The sequence below is a fragment of the Saccopteryx bilineata genome, chromosome 4, assembly GCF_036850765.1.
Source record: "Saccopteryx bilineata isolate mSacBil1 chromosome 4, mSacBil1_pri_phased_curated, whole genome shotgun sequence".
Taxonomy (NCBI): domain Eukaryota; kingdom Metazoa; phylum Chordata; class Mammalia; order Chiroptera; family Emballonuridae; genus Saccopteryx; species Saccopteryx bilineata.
Genome location: NC_089493.1, coordinates 33,558,777 through 33,573,685, shown reverse-complemented (window position 1 = coordinate 33,573,685; position 14,909 = coordinate 33,558,777). Strand labels below are relative to the sequence as shown.

General features: G+C 44.7%; 1 protein-coding gene across 2 annotated transcripts; it reads left to right on the top strand.

Moving 5' to 3' along the window:
• The first annotated feature begins 820 nt into the window (after positions 1-820).
• Positions 821-14,089, top strand: RDH12 (retinol dehydrogenase 12). 2 transcript variants are annotated; one of them, XM_066276297.1, is made up of 7 exons: positions 821-1,020; positions 2,780-2,898; positions 3,407-3,562; positions 4,231-4,335; positions 5,352-5,561; positions 7,691-7,880; positions 10,956-14,089. In XM_066276297.1, the coding sequence occupies exons 1-7, from the start codon at positions 953-955 to the stop codon at positions 11,056-11,058; spliced, it is 951 nt and encodes a 316-aa protein (XP_066132394.1). In that variant the 5' UTR covers positions 821-952; the 3' UTR covers positions 11,059-14,089. The 2 variants fall into 2 exon arrangements, with proteins under 2 accessions (XP_066132394.1, XP_066132393.1); XM_066276296.1 differs by having other exon boundaries at positions 822-996.
• The last annotated feature ends 820 nt before the right edge of the window (positions 14,090-14,909 follow it).

Sequence of the window (14,909 nt, the reverse complement as noted above, 5' to 3'; positions counted from 1 at the left end):
AATTAAGTGTATGACTCAATGAATTTTCACAGAGTGAGCTCACCTGTGTAACCAGGACCCTCTTTAAAGAATGAAACACTATCGGGTTTCCCAACATGTATCTTCCCCACCTCTACCCCTTCCCCACCAAAGGAAACCACCGTCCTGACTTCTCTCACCATCCTTCTAGGGCAGGGGTCGCGAACCTATGGCTCACAAGCCAGATGTGGCTCTTTTGATGGCTGCATCTGGCTTGCAGACAAATCTTTAATAAAAAAATAATAACGTTAAAAATATAAAACATTCTCATGTATTATAATTCATTTCCTACCACTCATGTTCATGGTTGCAGGTGGCTGAAGCCAATCACAGCTATCCTCTGGGACAACACCAAATTTTTATTGGCTAATGCGTAATGTACATGGGTTGTTGTATGGCTCTCATGTAATTATATTTTAAAATATGTGGTGTTCATGGCTCTCTTAGCCAAAAAGTTTCCTGACCTCTGTTCTAGGGTTTTTTTCCTTGTCTTTCTATTTTAATCGCATTTGTATTTCAAGTATCATGGGGTCTGTTGCTAAAGCTAAAAGTACTCTATCTTGCAGGAGTAGAAGTGGGTGGTTAGAGAGAACAAATTCACTAGATACAAGAAATAATTGAATGTGGGAAAGTTAGAGAGCAGTTGTCATTTCTCCTTATTCTCTTTGCTGGTTATTGTGAGGCTCTACTCCTTCTTCCGTCCTCCTCCCCCAGGACTACATCTCCCAGCAGGCTGTGCTCTGACAGCTCTCGGATTTAAATAGGATTCTGGGCTACACTTAGAGCCAGGCTGTTGCTGAGAGCAGGAGAGGAGCTAGGAGAAGAAGAAGCAGCAAGAAGCAGCCAAGAGTTGGAGCCAGACCAGGAGCCTGAGTCAGAGTTAAGAGACGAAGTTGTTTTTGCAAAAGCCACAGCAACTAAAGAAGTTGAAAAGATGATGGTTATCTTGGGACTGCTCACCTCCTTCCTTTCCTTCCTGTACGTGATAGCTCCATCCATCAGGTTTGTCTTAATTCAGTAACTCATACAATATTTTACAAAGCCCTATGTCGGGAGCCACAGATCTTGTAAACAGATTAATTCTCAGTTGCTGAAAGAAGAGAAAAAGGGACAGAGCTCAAGGGAGAGAAAGTCAGGGCAGACAAAGCAGAAAGGAAGGAGGTAATTATAGATACCATGAAGGAAAACAAGAAGGAGGCACCTGGGTCTGGGAGTGGCATTCTGATGCTAGTGGAAGGCTGAGTGGATGACTATTAAGTAGCTTGACAGACAACTTAGGTGGAAGTCCTTGCTCGTTCACTCAGTTCCCGTGGGTTCCTCAGAAGGTCTTCCTTTCTTCGTTGTTTCTAGTTCAGGTGGCCCTGCTCGGTTGCCATGGGTGGTCATTATTGAGGGACTCATTGTTAAGTACCAGGCATTTAGGGGAGGAAACAAACTCTCTTTCCTCAACTAATGAATATTTTGATGACTTTTTGTTTGTTTGTTTGTTTGTTTTTTACAGAGACAGAGAGTCAGAGAAAGGGATAGATAGGGACAGGCAGACAGGAATGGAGAGAGACGAGAAGCATCAATCATTAGTTTTTCGTTGTGACACCTTAGTTGTTCATTGATTGCTTTCTCATATGTGCCTTGACTGTGGGCCTTCAGCAGACTGAGTAACGCCTTGCTGGAGCCAGCAACCTTGGGTCCAAGCTGGTGAGCTTTGCTCAAACCAGATGAGCCTGCGCTCAAGCTGGCGACCTCAGGGTCTCGAACCCGGGTTCTTCTGCATCTTAGTCCAACGCTCTATCCACTGCGCCACCACCCAGTCAGGCTGAGATGACTTTTTTTGCTGTGGGATTTCTGGGGGTGTCAAAGAAATGTGTGTTCTGAGTAGAGAATTTTTAAGTTGCTGAGGATAAAGACGGTTCCATGGACATAATCCGGCTCAGAGTGTTGCTCTAGGTCCTGGCATAGGAACCCGTGTTCACATTTCAGTTTTGCCACCATGAACAAATGACTTGAACTTCTTTGAGCCTCAGTTTTCTCTGCTGTAATATAGGGATAATAAAAGAGAGGCTGAGAGGATTACAATAAATTTCCTATGGAAAGTACCTAGCCTAGTGCCTGGCAGTTGAATGATACTCAGAAAATCATCTCCCCTATCCCACCCTCAATTTGGAACTTGTCAAGTAAACTTTATATAAAAAGATGCTCTCTGCAGAGGTCTGACAAGGGAGGTTTTCTCTCTGTGAACTGATGGCTAGAATGACATCTCTGGAAGAATGACAAAAAAATCTCTGAAAGATGCTGGTTCTCTAAAACTAGAGAGAGAGCCACATGTGCATGTGGGACCCCTTGAGGTGGTATCATCCGCTATTCACTGTTGACACTTACTGAAGACCTAAGGCTCAAGGACCACTGATTCCACTAATGCACTTTGCACATGTTTTAATGCAAGTTAGAGGAGGAAGCTGATTTCCGGGGACCTCTAGAGATAAGAACTGTCTAATAAGGAAGGTCCCCCTTGACCCGGCTCACGAGCGCTTATTCTGTTTGCCAAGATGATCACTGTAGCATCCGGACACATGACCTTCCAACCTGAGTTGATGAGCAGGAGATCCCCTTGCCCACCTGGAAAATGTCTCCTGGAGATCAGCTTCTTTAGGTCTCCTGACAACAACTGAAAGAAATTCTTCTTTGGGGCTGGATGGATTTTATGTATCTCGGTATGGAATTGGGAAGGGTGGTGCATGAATGCTTTTGTTTCCCTTGCTTATAGGAGGTTCTTTGCTGGTGGGGTTTGCAGAACAAGTGTGCAGCTTCCTGGGAAGGTAGTGGTGATCACCGGTGCCAACACAGGCATCGGCAAGGAGACGGCCAGAGAGCTCGCTCGCAGAGGCAAGTCCCCCTACTTCCCTGTCCACAGGGCGGGACACCACCTCCTGCTGTTCTCCCCGGAGGGCTCTGCCCGCATTTCCTCGTCTTTCCTCCTGGCCTTGGAGGTGCCGGCTAAGAATTCAAGGAACCTGGAATTCAAGTCCAGCTGTGACACCAACTTACCTTGTGGCCTTAAACAAACCTTCTTTCTTCCCTGCTCCCTCCCTATTATATAAAGTAAGAAAAACAATGGTGTCTGTGTATAGTATTGGTCCAGTCTATTATTCTAAAAGGAGATGCTAAGCAACATTAAATATCAAGAGTGTAAAAACCAGGGTTCCCAGCCTGGAGTTAAGCTGATAGCAAGGAGGATGAGCAGTATGGCAGTGAGAATCCTAAAGTGGTGATATAGCCACTCATTGCTATAGGAATGACGGGAGAAGGCTTTGTCACCCAGTCCCAAGTTCACTTACTATACTCTTGTTTCAGCCTAGGGTCTGGACATGTTGCCTTTTATTTTCTTCCCCAGGAGCCCGAGTATACATTGCCTGCCGAGATGTACTGAAGGGGGAGTCTGCCGCCAGTGAAATCCGAGCTGATACAAAGAACTCCCAGGTGCTGGTGCGGAAACTGGACCTATCAGATACCAAATCCATCCGAGCCTTTGCTGAAGGCTTTCTAGCAGGTAAAGCCCAGGTAGATAGCTCAAAAAGCAAGATGCTGGGTGTGGGCGGAGCTGGTCCACCTGAACCGTCTCTGACCCTTACATCAGAATTATCATGGAATGCACTGGACAGGTTCTGCCACATGAACCAGCAGGGCTGGGAATTGACAAGGAGGAGGCAGGTGGACGAGCTGGGCAGGATCCTTATCATCCTTTGCTTCTGTACTGGGAATGCACCAGCTCCCTGTCCAGGCTTGTACCTTGGCATCAAGGTACGGCCCTGATGCCACTCACTATTTTCATTCTGAGAAGCAAACTTCTGTGGCCACAGGCACCAAATGAGGTTGTGTTGCTGCCAAAATTCTACTGTATCTTGGAAAATAACCAACTTTTACTAATGACTATGAAATCCATGAGGGACAGGTACCACATCTGTCTTGTTTTACTACTGTATGACCAGGGCCCAGCAGAGTAGGCCTGGCCCACAGTCAGAACTCAGTACGTATTTGCTGAATGAAAGGATGTATGAATGAATGGTGTCCAGGAAGATATCGATAACCAAAGTAACAGTGGTTACTGAATAGCACTATGATAGGTCCAAAGGCATGAAGTAAAATAAATCCTCCGGACTGTGATGGGCAGTGAGCAGACTCCTTGCTAACTACAGGGTCTCCTTGGTTGTGTTATAGAAGAAAAGCAGCTCCATATTCTGATCAACAATGCAGGAGTGATGATGTGTCCATATTCCAAGACAGCTGATGGCTTTGAAACCCACCTGGGAGTCAACCACCTGGGTAAGTTCTTTTGAGTGACTGAAAAGCCAGGGTGACCCCACCTTGTTTTCTGTAGGTGTAGATGATCTTACACCAGTGCCAAGAATCTCCAGTGGTCCTACTGAAGGCTAGGCTTCCAATAGACTAGACATACTGGTTTTTTGATCACCATTCTTCTTCTGCCCATACCATTAAGAAACCCCTAAAATTTGGAGATATTAGGAAGAAAAATGCCATTCGTGAGTGGGGATGTGGTAGTCAAGCCTTGCCAAGCAGGGCCTGGCATGAGGGCTGCAGGAGTCTGTGTTTGGCTGGAGGGAGTCACATCTATAACTGAGGGCCAGGAAAGCCAAAAGTGGGTCAATGGAAGAGGCAAACCTTGAGGACCTGAGGTATGGGAGAGGCTGGGGTTCAGAATTTAGGGTGACTGGTCTAGAGAGGAGATCATTGAATGTATTCCCTAATCCTAGACAAATGTTCTTTTTCCTGATTGTTCCACTCTCCCCTCTGTACCGGGTCTACTTGAACCCACAGCTGTGTGATCAAGGCCATAAGGGGTTTGGAAGCCAGCAGGTGGCATTTATCCTGACCTGGGTAAGGGCAGAGATTCAGACAAGTACAGGTTAAGTCTATATTGCCTTACCTATAGTTTAGCTCTGGCCCTTGCCTTATGGAATCTACTTACTCGGACTGCTTGATCATTAGCACTGAGTTACTGTATTTTTCGCTCCATAAGACACACCTAGGGTTTTAAGGAGGAAAATAAGAAAAAAATAATTCCCAAATGGTATGTTAAACTATTTAATAAAATACCGTATTTTTCGCTCCATAAGACGCACAGGCATTTTCTCCTCCACTTTTTTTTTTTTTTGGGGGGGGGGGAGTGTGTCTTATGGAGCGAAAAATATGGTACATCAAAATTTGTTCACACACAGAAGATAGTGAACTAATGCTGAAGTCTCCTGTCATCAGCCCCCATCCCCTGAGCCTGGGCAGCCAATCCACTCTTCAATCTTCCCTGCTGGTTCTCCTTGCAGGCCATTTCCTTCTCACCCACTTGCTCCTGGAGCGGCTGAAGGAGTCTGCTCCTGCACGGGTAGTGAACCTGTCATCAGTGGTCCACATTGCTGGCAAGATTCGCTTCCACGACCTCCACGGTGAGAAGCGCTACAGCCGGGGTTTTGCTTATTGCCACAGCAAACTGGCCAACGTGCTTTTTACTCGCCAGCTGGCCAAGAAGCTCCAAGGTAAGTCTGGAGAAAGGGCTGGGGCTGGGATAGCAAAAGCAGGGTCTTCAGTCCAGATCGGAGGTTCACAGAAATTTCTGAAGTAGCTCTATGCACTAAAGAGAATGAGGTTATAAGCAGAATAAAAACAGAGTTCTTGCACCTGGGAAGCTTAAAATTGAATAAAGGGAAGGAACCTATATATTGACCTTACATTTATGTCAAATCTTTGATCTATTCCCTCATTTTATCTTCACAAAAACCTCTTGCAACAGGCAGAGCAGATATTATTATTATATGGATCCAAACGGAGGTCCACAGAGGTGCCAGCCCAAGCTTACATGGCAAGTGAAGGAGTTGGGGCCAGAATGTAGGACTCCGCTTTAATCCAGGGTACTTCCTTCTGTGTGCTATTGGCTGAGTTCATGTGGTGAGCTGAGTGACAGGTGCTACTGTTCAGGGTCAGAGAGGTGTAGGGGTGGATGTCGACCCCCTGAGTCTGAGTTCTTGCTCCACCACATACTAGCCACATGTGTATGTGAACACGTCCCTTCAACCTCCCCTGACTGCATCCCCTCAACTTTAAAATGAGGTGAGGCCTCTCTTAATCCTGTGATTCTGTGTCTTCCTGGAGTTTTCCTTGAGCTGCTGGCTTTGACATCTGCAAATCACGGGGACTGTTTGCTACGCTGAATAAGCTAGAGTTCGGGAACAATGGTATTTACTCTCAGAACACAGAAGGTAGAAGAATAGGGCAATCAGGAGAAGAAATGATAATAATGACAATAATAATTGAGAGTTTTGCATGTGTCATGTACGGTAGATGCCTTAACTCATGTAACACAGCATTCCTCTGAGGTGGGTGCTACTGTTTTACCCTACTCTACCAAAAAAAAAAAAAAAGAAAGAAAAGAAAAAAAGAAGGCACAGATACATTAAGAAACTTAGGACTAAGCATGTTTCCTAGCTGGGTCAGGATTTAAATCCAGAAAGTGTAACTCCAGAGTCCATGTCCTTTTTTTTTTTTTTTTTTTTCCGAAGCCAGAAACAGGGAGGCAGTCAGACAGACTCCCGTATGCGCCCGACATGGATCCACCCGGCATGCCCACCAGGGGGCAATGCTCTGCCCATCCGGGCCGTCGCTCTGTTGTGACCAGAGCCATTCTAGCGCCTGAGGCAGAGGCCACGGAGCCATCCTCAGCGCCCTGGCAAACTTTGCTCCAATGGAGCCTTGGCTGCGGGAGGGGAAGAGAGAGACAGAGAGGAAGGAGAGGGGGAGGGGTGGAGAAGCAGATGGGCGCTTCTCCTGTGTACCCTGGCCGGAATCGAACCCGAGACTCCTGCACGCCAGGCCGATGCTCTACCACTGAGCCAATCGGCCAGGTCCCAGAGTCCTTGCCTTTACATGGAGTTCAGACCTTGGTCCTGCAACCTCCTAGGGCATGACCTCGGGCAATTTACTTAAACCTCTCTGTGATGAGGCCTCAGTTTCTTCAGGTGTAAATGGGCATCTTGATATAACCTATCTCACAAGCCTCTTTGAGAATCAAATGAGATAATGCAGGTAAAGAATGTAGTAAGGCCCTTGCACATAATAAGTATAAATATTAAAAATAGTGGAGGCACCAGGGGTGCCTGGGGGTGTGTTAACCCCCACCATCCCCATCGACTCCCCTCAATGTACACCTCACATCATGTGCTTGTCCGACATATGCAGCTCAATACAGTAGCTTCCTTCCTTTCAAACAGACTGCTTCCCTTAAGCCCTTCCTCTAGAAATTCCAAAGACACCACTGTCCATAACTGCTACTTCTACTGCTACTAATAGTAGTATTAGTAGCACCACCGGTACATGTCGTCGTTTCTGTTATTAATAGTTACACCACAGAGAAAGGTGACGTTATCGTAGAAGAACCTTCAACCAAGCATCCTGTTTGGAGCACAGAAGGCTGAAAAGGCTATTAGATCATTCTGGAAGAGATCATTTAATTATTAGGCAGGTGTTACCTGGCCAGGAGTGGCACCTTCTGAATCATGGGGTTCTGCTTCATGAGTCCCTTCTTCTCACCTGTGCATTCTGCAGCAGGAAGTGAGCTGTTTCCTGGGGCTCAGAGCGTGTGCCCGGTCTAACTGTGCTCTCTCCGCCCTAGGCACGGGGGTCACCACCTACGCAGTGCACCCAGGCATCGTCCGCTCCGAGCTGGTCCGGCACTCCTTCCTGCTGTGCCTGCTCTGGCGGCTCTTCTCGCCCTTCGTCAAGTCAGCACGGCAGGGGGCACAGACCAGCCTGCACTGCGCCCTGGCTGAGGGCCTGGAGCCCCTGAGCGGCAAGTACTTCAGGTGCGTGTTGGCAGCGCAGGTTCTCTTCCCACTTCTGTGCGTGGTGGTGAGACGCAGGGCGCCCTGGCCTTTGCGCCCCGGGTGGCCGAGTTTGTGCCTCACAGCCAAATCCAGGTTTGGGTCAGGCCTGCAAACCAAGTGCTGTTACTTTTCCACAGGAACTTACATGGGAAACTTGGCAAGAGTTGCGTTTGTGGCTCTATTGTATACCTGTGTGCATGTTCCCAGGAAAGATTGTAGCTTTCTGAGAGCTGTTAGAGAAAACTGTCCCTGTGATTGTGTTTCGAAAGGACATTAGCAGGCTCTCTGGATCCTTGCTTTCCTCGTTGAAACTTCTGGCTGACTTTTTTCATGCATTCTTTTTTGTTTCATTTTTCCGAAGCTGGAAACGGGGAGGCAGTCAGACAGACTCACCTGGCATGCCCACCAGGGGGCAATGCTCTGCCCCTCTGGGGTGTAGCTCTGTTGCATCCAGAGCCATTCTAGCGCCTGAGGCAGTGGCCACAGAGCCATCCTCAGTGCTCGGGCCAACCTCGCTCCAATGGAGCCCTGGCTGCGGGAGGGGAAGAGAGAGACAGAGAGGAAGGAGAGGGGGAGGGGTGGAGAAGCAGATGGGCGCTTCTCCTGTGTGCCCTGGCCGGGAATTGAACCCGGGACTCCTGCACACCAGGCCGACACTCTACTGCTGAGCCATCCGGCCAGGGCCTTTCATGCATTCTTTAACACCAGTTAGCACACAGTGATGGGGCAAGGTCACTGTCCTCGGTGTGAACTCTGTTTTCCCGTGCTGCCAAGATTGGCACTGTTGGAATATAGAGATAGATATTTCGATGTTGAGTCTTATCACAAGCTCAGTTTGGGAATAAAGGGAAGCTCGGGATTAGAACTCCTTCCTTTTTGCCTGACCTGTGGTGGCGCAGTGGATAAAGCATCGACCTGGAACGCTGAGGTCGCCGGTTCAAAACCCTGGGCTTGCCTGGTCAAGGCACATATAGAAGTTGATGCTTCCTGCTCCTCCCTCCCCCTTCTCTTTCTCTCTCTCCTCTCTAAAATAAATTAATAAAAGAAAAAATTAAATATTAAAAAAAAACCCCAAAAACAATTCCTTCCTTTTCTATGGCTTGATCCAGCCCAGCCTGCTCTTCTGTCTCACTTTGTTCTGGACTGTTCATTGCTGCACCACTTCTAAGTGAAGCATTGGAAATAACCTTAGTGTCCAACAATAGGGCAATGGATAAATGGTAATAGTTAATATCATTTGAGCTCTTGCGAAGTGTTGGGCACTTTTCTAAGTATTTTACATGTATTAACTGATACAATCATCACAGCTCTATGAGTTAGATAATATTATTATTCCCATTTTACAGGTGAAGAAACTGAGGCACAGAATAGTTAACTTACTCAAGATTATATAGTTTGTAAGTGGTAGATCTGGGTTTTAAACCTAAGTCGTCTGGCTCTAGAGCTATGCTGTTCAGGATGGTTGGCACCTGTCATATGTAGCTATTAAGCACCTGAAACATGGCTAATTGAAATTGAAATGTGTTGTAAGTATACTAGGCACCAGATTTTGAATAATATGAAAATAGAAATGTAAAATATTTCATTAATTTCCCCCCATTGATTGAGAGAGGGAGAGAAAGAATTAGAGAGAGAGAGTAGCATCAACTCATTGTTCCACTTAGTTGTTCCATTTTTTTAGCTGTATAATCATTGATTGCTTCTTGTATGTGATTTCACTGAGGATTGAACCTGTGATTTGGGTGTGCCGGGATGACAATTTATTCACAGAGTCACCCGGCTAGGGCCATTAATAATTTTTTGTAGGCCTGACTTGTAGTGGCACAGTGGATAAAGTATTGACTTGGAATGCTGAGGTTGCCAGTTTGAAACCCCAGGCCTGCCTGGTCAAGACACCTATGAGAAGCAACTATAATGAGTTGATGCTTTCTGCTTCTTCACCCCAACCTCCTTCTCTCGCTCTCTCTCCTTTCTCTAAAATAATAATAATAATAATAATAATAATAATTTTTAATAGTGATTACAGGCTGAAATGATTTAACATTGGGTTAAAACATACTACTAAAATTAACTTCACTCATTTATTTTTACTTTTTAAAGCATACTTTAAAAATTGTACTAGAAAAGTTAAAATTACACCTGCGGCTCACATCGTATTTCTATTAGACAATTCTACCCTATGGTATATTTAACATCACTGCCTTAAATATGTGATAAAATATTATGTAATCACCAAATAAAGTATTTTCAAATAATATTTAATGGAAAAATGCTCATGATATAATATAAGAAAAACTGCAATACAAAACTATATAATTATCATTGTAAATACAATTAAAACAGTCTGGAAAGATACACGGCGAATCATAGTAGTGGTTAGTGTGAAGGATTTTGAGGGACACTCAAAGGGAGTGAGAAGAATTGTTAACTTTTACTCCAGGTATTTCTTTATTATTTAAACAACATTTTTTAAAGATCACATATTTATTAATTGTACAATTGAAATATACTCTGTTAATCACAGAAAGATATCCTCCCCAAAGTAGATACAGTATGATTTCAGTTTGTATAAGAGAACAAAAGACTATATATCTGTTTACATACAAACAAGCAAACAAGAGTATAAGGAAAGTAATGAACTCCTTGACTTTTCTTCTTTATCTGTACTGCCTTTTCCATGAAGGGAGGCAATGACCTGCAGTATAGTAATGATACCTTTGACCTGGTCACCAGTAAAAGTATAATATTTTCATGTCACCTTGCAGTTATTGTAGATTTCTCAAATGTCACTTCTGCTTACTACTACTTTGAAATCCAGTGCCAATGTAGACCCAGCTCCAGCTCTTGTTACAGAATACATTAATAAAGAAGCCTAAGTATTACTACATCATGGATTCTTTTACAGTATTTAAAACTGCATCTTAATATAATTAGTTTTCTTTTCATCCAATATATTGTATAGTTTTAGAAATATATTTTGAGAAAGAGACCATAAACTCTTCCAGACGATCAGTTTCCACTCCTGGATGTTTACGTTGTTTCTCTGTCCTCCAGTGACTGCAAGAGGACCTGGGTGTCTCCAAAGGCCCGGAATAACGAAACAGCTGAGCGTCTGTGGAGCGTCAGCTGTGAGCTTCTAGGAATTGAATGGAAGTAGAGCTGATAGAAGAGCCTCTGCTTTATCTAGCCTGCGCCATAACGAAAGGGGACCAAGAAGAAGGCCAGCCCTGAAGGATTATCCTCCCAGTGGGCTGCTGTTGCAAATCCTGCACTCCTCCTAATCTCCTGACCCTTCTGGAAACCTTTACACCCAACCCTCTTGTGAGGCTGGCTCATGGCATGAGATGTTCACACCATGAAACATTTTTCTCTAAGACTTGCAGAGTCAGCCGCCCTCTCTGGGCAGGAGTAAGCAGATGCCAGACTGAGCACAGAGATGATGAAAGAGCCTGGAAAGCTGGGTCAGTTTCCTCATCAATACCAGAAATGCCAACCAGCCAACCAGCATGCTCAGCTGAGGTGACAGGAACATCAGTGTTATACATTTCTAGGGACTATAGACTCAAACTCCTGACTGATCTCTTTCATCTTTGAAATACTAGTCACAACTCGGGAGTCTGGACCAACTCAGGAAAGTCTTGGCTTAACCTTGGCCAACTTCGGTTCCTTCTTCTGAGCCACTGGAAAGCTGGACATTCCTATTTTCTTTTTCCACTTCTTCTTAAAAAATTAAAAATTTATTATTTATTGATTTTAGAGAGAGAAGAAAGGAGGGAGAGAGAGAGAAAAATATCAATTTACTCTGTAACCACTTATTTAGGCATTCGTTAGTTGATTCTTGTATGTGCTATGATTGGAGATCAAACCCACAACCTTGGCATATTGGGATGATGCTCTCACCAACTGAGCTACCTGGCCAGGGATGGACTTGTCTATTTTCAACGATATAGATGGTTTCCTTTTCTAAAGCATTCCTTTTTCCTCAATTTTTAGAGGAACCAGACTACACATCTTATTGCCTATTTTCTCAGGATAGTAAGAGAGAAATGGAACAAAGCAGGGGAGCCAGCCTTCTAGCTTAGTGGGTAGTATCTCACCCTACTCACCACCCATAATCCTTTTATAATATCAGATATTTTTTTTTTGTATTTTTCTGAAGTAAGAAGCGGGGAGGCAGAGAGACAGACTTCTGCATGTGCCTGACTGGGATCCACCCAGCCTGCCCACTAGGGAGCCATGCTCTGTTGCAACTGGGGCCATTCTAGCACCTGAGGTGAGGCCATGGAGCCATCCTCAGCACCTGGGCCATCTTTGCTCCAATGGAGCCTTGGCTGCAGGAGGGGAAGAGAGAGTAGAAAGAAGGGAGAGGGGAAGGGTGGAAAAGCAGGTGGATGCCTCTGCTGTGTGCCCTCGCTGGGAATCGAATCTGGGACTTCCACACACCGGGTGCATGCTCTACAATTGAGCCAACCGGCCAGGGCTTATAATATCATATCTTATAATGCATTATTAAGATGGTGTAAAATAAGATGTTTTGGTTGTGTATTTCCTCAAGTTTCTTCTAGTCTTATATTTTATTATCTACGAAGTGATAGAGTGACCTCAATTACACAGATGCTAAACTTCACTAAAGATCAAGGCCAGAGGGAATATGGGACTTCATTTAATTTGATACAAATATGCAGAGAAATCAAGACCTGATAATCCCTCTACCTGAAATCATAGGTCTTCTCTCATCTGGCATCCCTACTCGCCTGTGCTGTGACCTCAGATGACCTACTTCTTGTCTCAAATGCGTGAAGTCACCAAGAAGAGTCAGAGAGTCATGCCTAATCTGTAAGCCAATTAACCCAAGAAGTTGTGTTGTGGCATCTGGTGACAGAAATGCCCTTTTTTTCCATAGCAAGTAGATTAAAAAAACACACACACACACACCTTTTTATTATGGAAATTTTTAAGTAGACAAAAGTAAACAAATAATATCATGAATTCTCATGTACTTGCCTGTCATCTAGCTTCAACATTAACATTCTGTCAGTTTTGTTTCATCTATATTTCCCCCATGACATTTTGGGGATGGGGTGAGATATTTGAAAGCACATTCTAGTATTACATATTCATCAATAAATATTTTAATATGTTTATCTAAATAAGATTAAAAAAAAACCCCACAATACTGTATGCAAACAAAAAAGGGGCTACACGGTAGACCTGACAAGCTCAGGGAGGCCACATGGCAGGCCCGACAAGCTCAGTGATCAAAAGTTAACCAGACAGGATGGTCTGATCACAAAGTTCTAACTGGGAAGGTCATAGCAAGTAGTCACATCCAGGCCTATAGCTTCCTTAGCAAAGGTCAACCTTTACCTCAAGTGAGCTCTACCCATTGTTCTTATACATCTAGGATAATGTATCTTTGAAATGTCATTGTAGCCTGACTGGTGTGGCATAGTGGATAGAGCATTGACCTGGGACACTAAGGACCCAGATTTGAAACCCTGAGTTCACCAGCTTAAGTGTGGGCTCGCCAGCTTGAGCATGAAGTCGCTGACTTGAGTGTGGGAATCATTGACATGATCCCATGGTGGCTGGCTTGAGCCCAAGATCTCTCGCTTGAAGCCCAAGGTTGCTGCCTTGAGCAAGGGGTTACTGGCTCTACTTGAGCCCCCCTGGTCAAGGTACATATGAGAAGCAATCAGTGAACAACTGAAGTGACATAAGTACACAGATTAATGCTTCTCACCTCTCTCCCTTGCTCTCTCTCTCTCAACAACAAAAAAAGTGTCAGAGTATTTTTCTTTTCTGGACCCCTTGTTGGCACAACCAGCAACAATGGAGCACAGGATCACAAGACCACAGAATCCCTCATTGTTATCCCCTGATTTCCATCTCTATATGCTGTGAATGTTGAGTAACTATTCTCTACCAACCAATGTTAAAGAAGTGTGATTCTCCATTTTGCCTTTTATCTAATTCCTATGTTTTCTCTCCTCACCCCGCCCATGTTTTCTCCCGCCTCCTTCATCTACCACCAATGGATTTCATGTAATTCCCTTATGTTTCCTCCTTTGATTCCAACGTATAAAATAAGTGGCAAAATTGCCATTCTCCAGTTTTCTCAATCTGTTGACATTTTGCTTCCCATCATATGTTGTCAATTTGGCTCAAATAAACTCATAAGAATTTTCTACAGGTTTGAATGTTTCTTACATTGACACATAACTACTAACAACATTAATAATTCCTGAGTATCGTTTAATACTTGGAATTCAAGTTTCCCTGGTTGCCTCACAAAAGGCAAATTAGGGAGAGAAATCGTCCTTCTGAAAAAAGTGGAAGTTTATTCCCCTAGAATCCCCAGCAAATTTCCTTATGCCTCATTGGTCTGAATGAATACTGGGCTCCCTCCTGAACCAATCTCTATGGCTAAGCATGAGCTATATTAATTAGCCTAAACCTAATCACATTCCACACTTGAAGCTAGGGTTCATCCCACCCACCCCACCCAGTAGGGAAGAATAGTAGGTAATGTAAAGCACTTATGTTAATTAGGATCACCTGTCCCCACAAGGACCCTCTGGGTAGGTACTATTGTTATCCCTATTTTACTGACAGGCACAGAAAAGTTAAGAAGCTTGCCCAAGTTCACACAGTTGATACATGGTAGAGTGGATCCAGGACTCTAGAACCAGCATTCTTTTTTTTTCTTCTACTGTAAGGTCAGTGGATAATGGGGGATGGTCAGGTGGGGAACCCAGACCCGCGAACTTTGGCTAGGACCGCCCACAACCAAGCGCACCAAAAGAAGCTTCACAGGAACCCTTTGGAAAAAAGTGACCGTCTGCCAGCCAGTGAGATTTCACCACGTCATATTAGCTCGACTTCCCTAGAGGGACCCTTTAAATATCTCCCACGTGGTTTAATCCTTGCGACTTCCCTGGCCTCCATCTTTCCTCGGGGCCAGGGAACCTCGCCGGGCGGGCTGCGTGCTCTGTACTCAATAAAGCC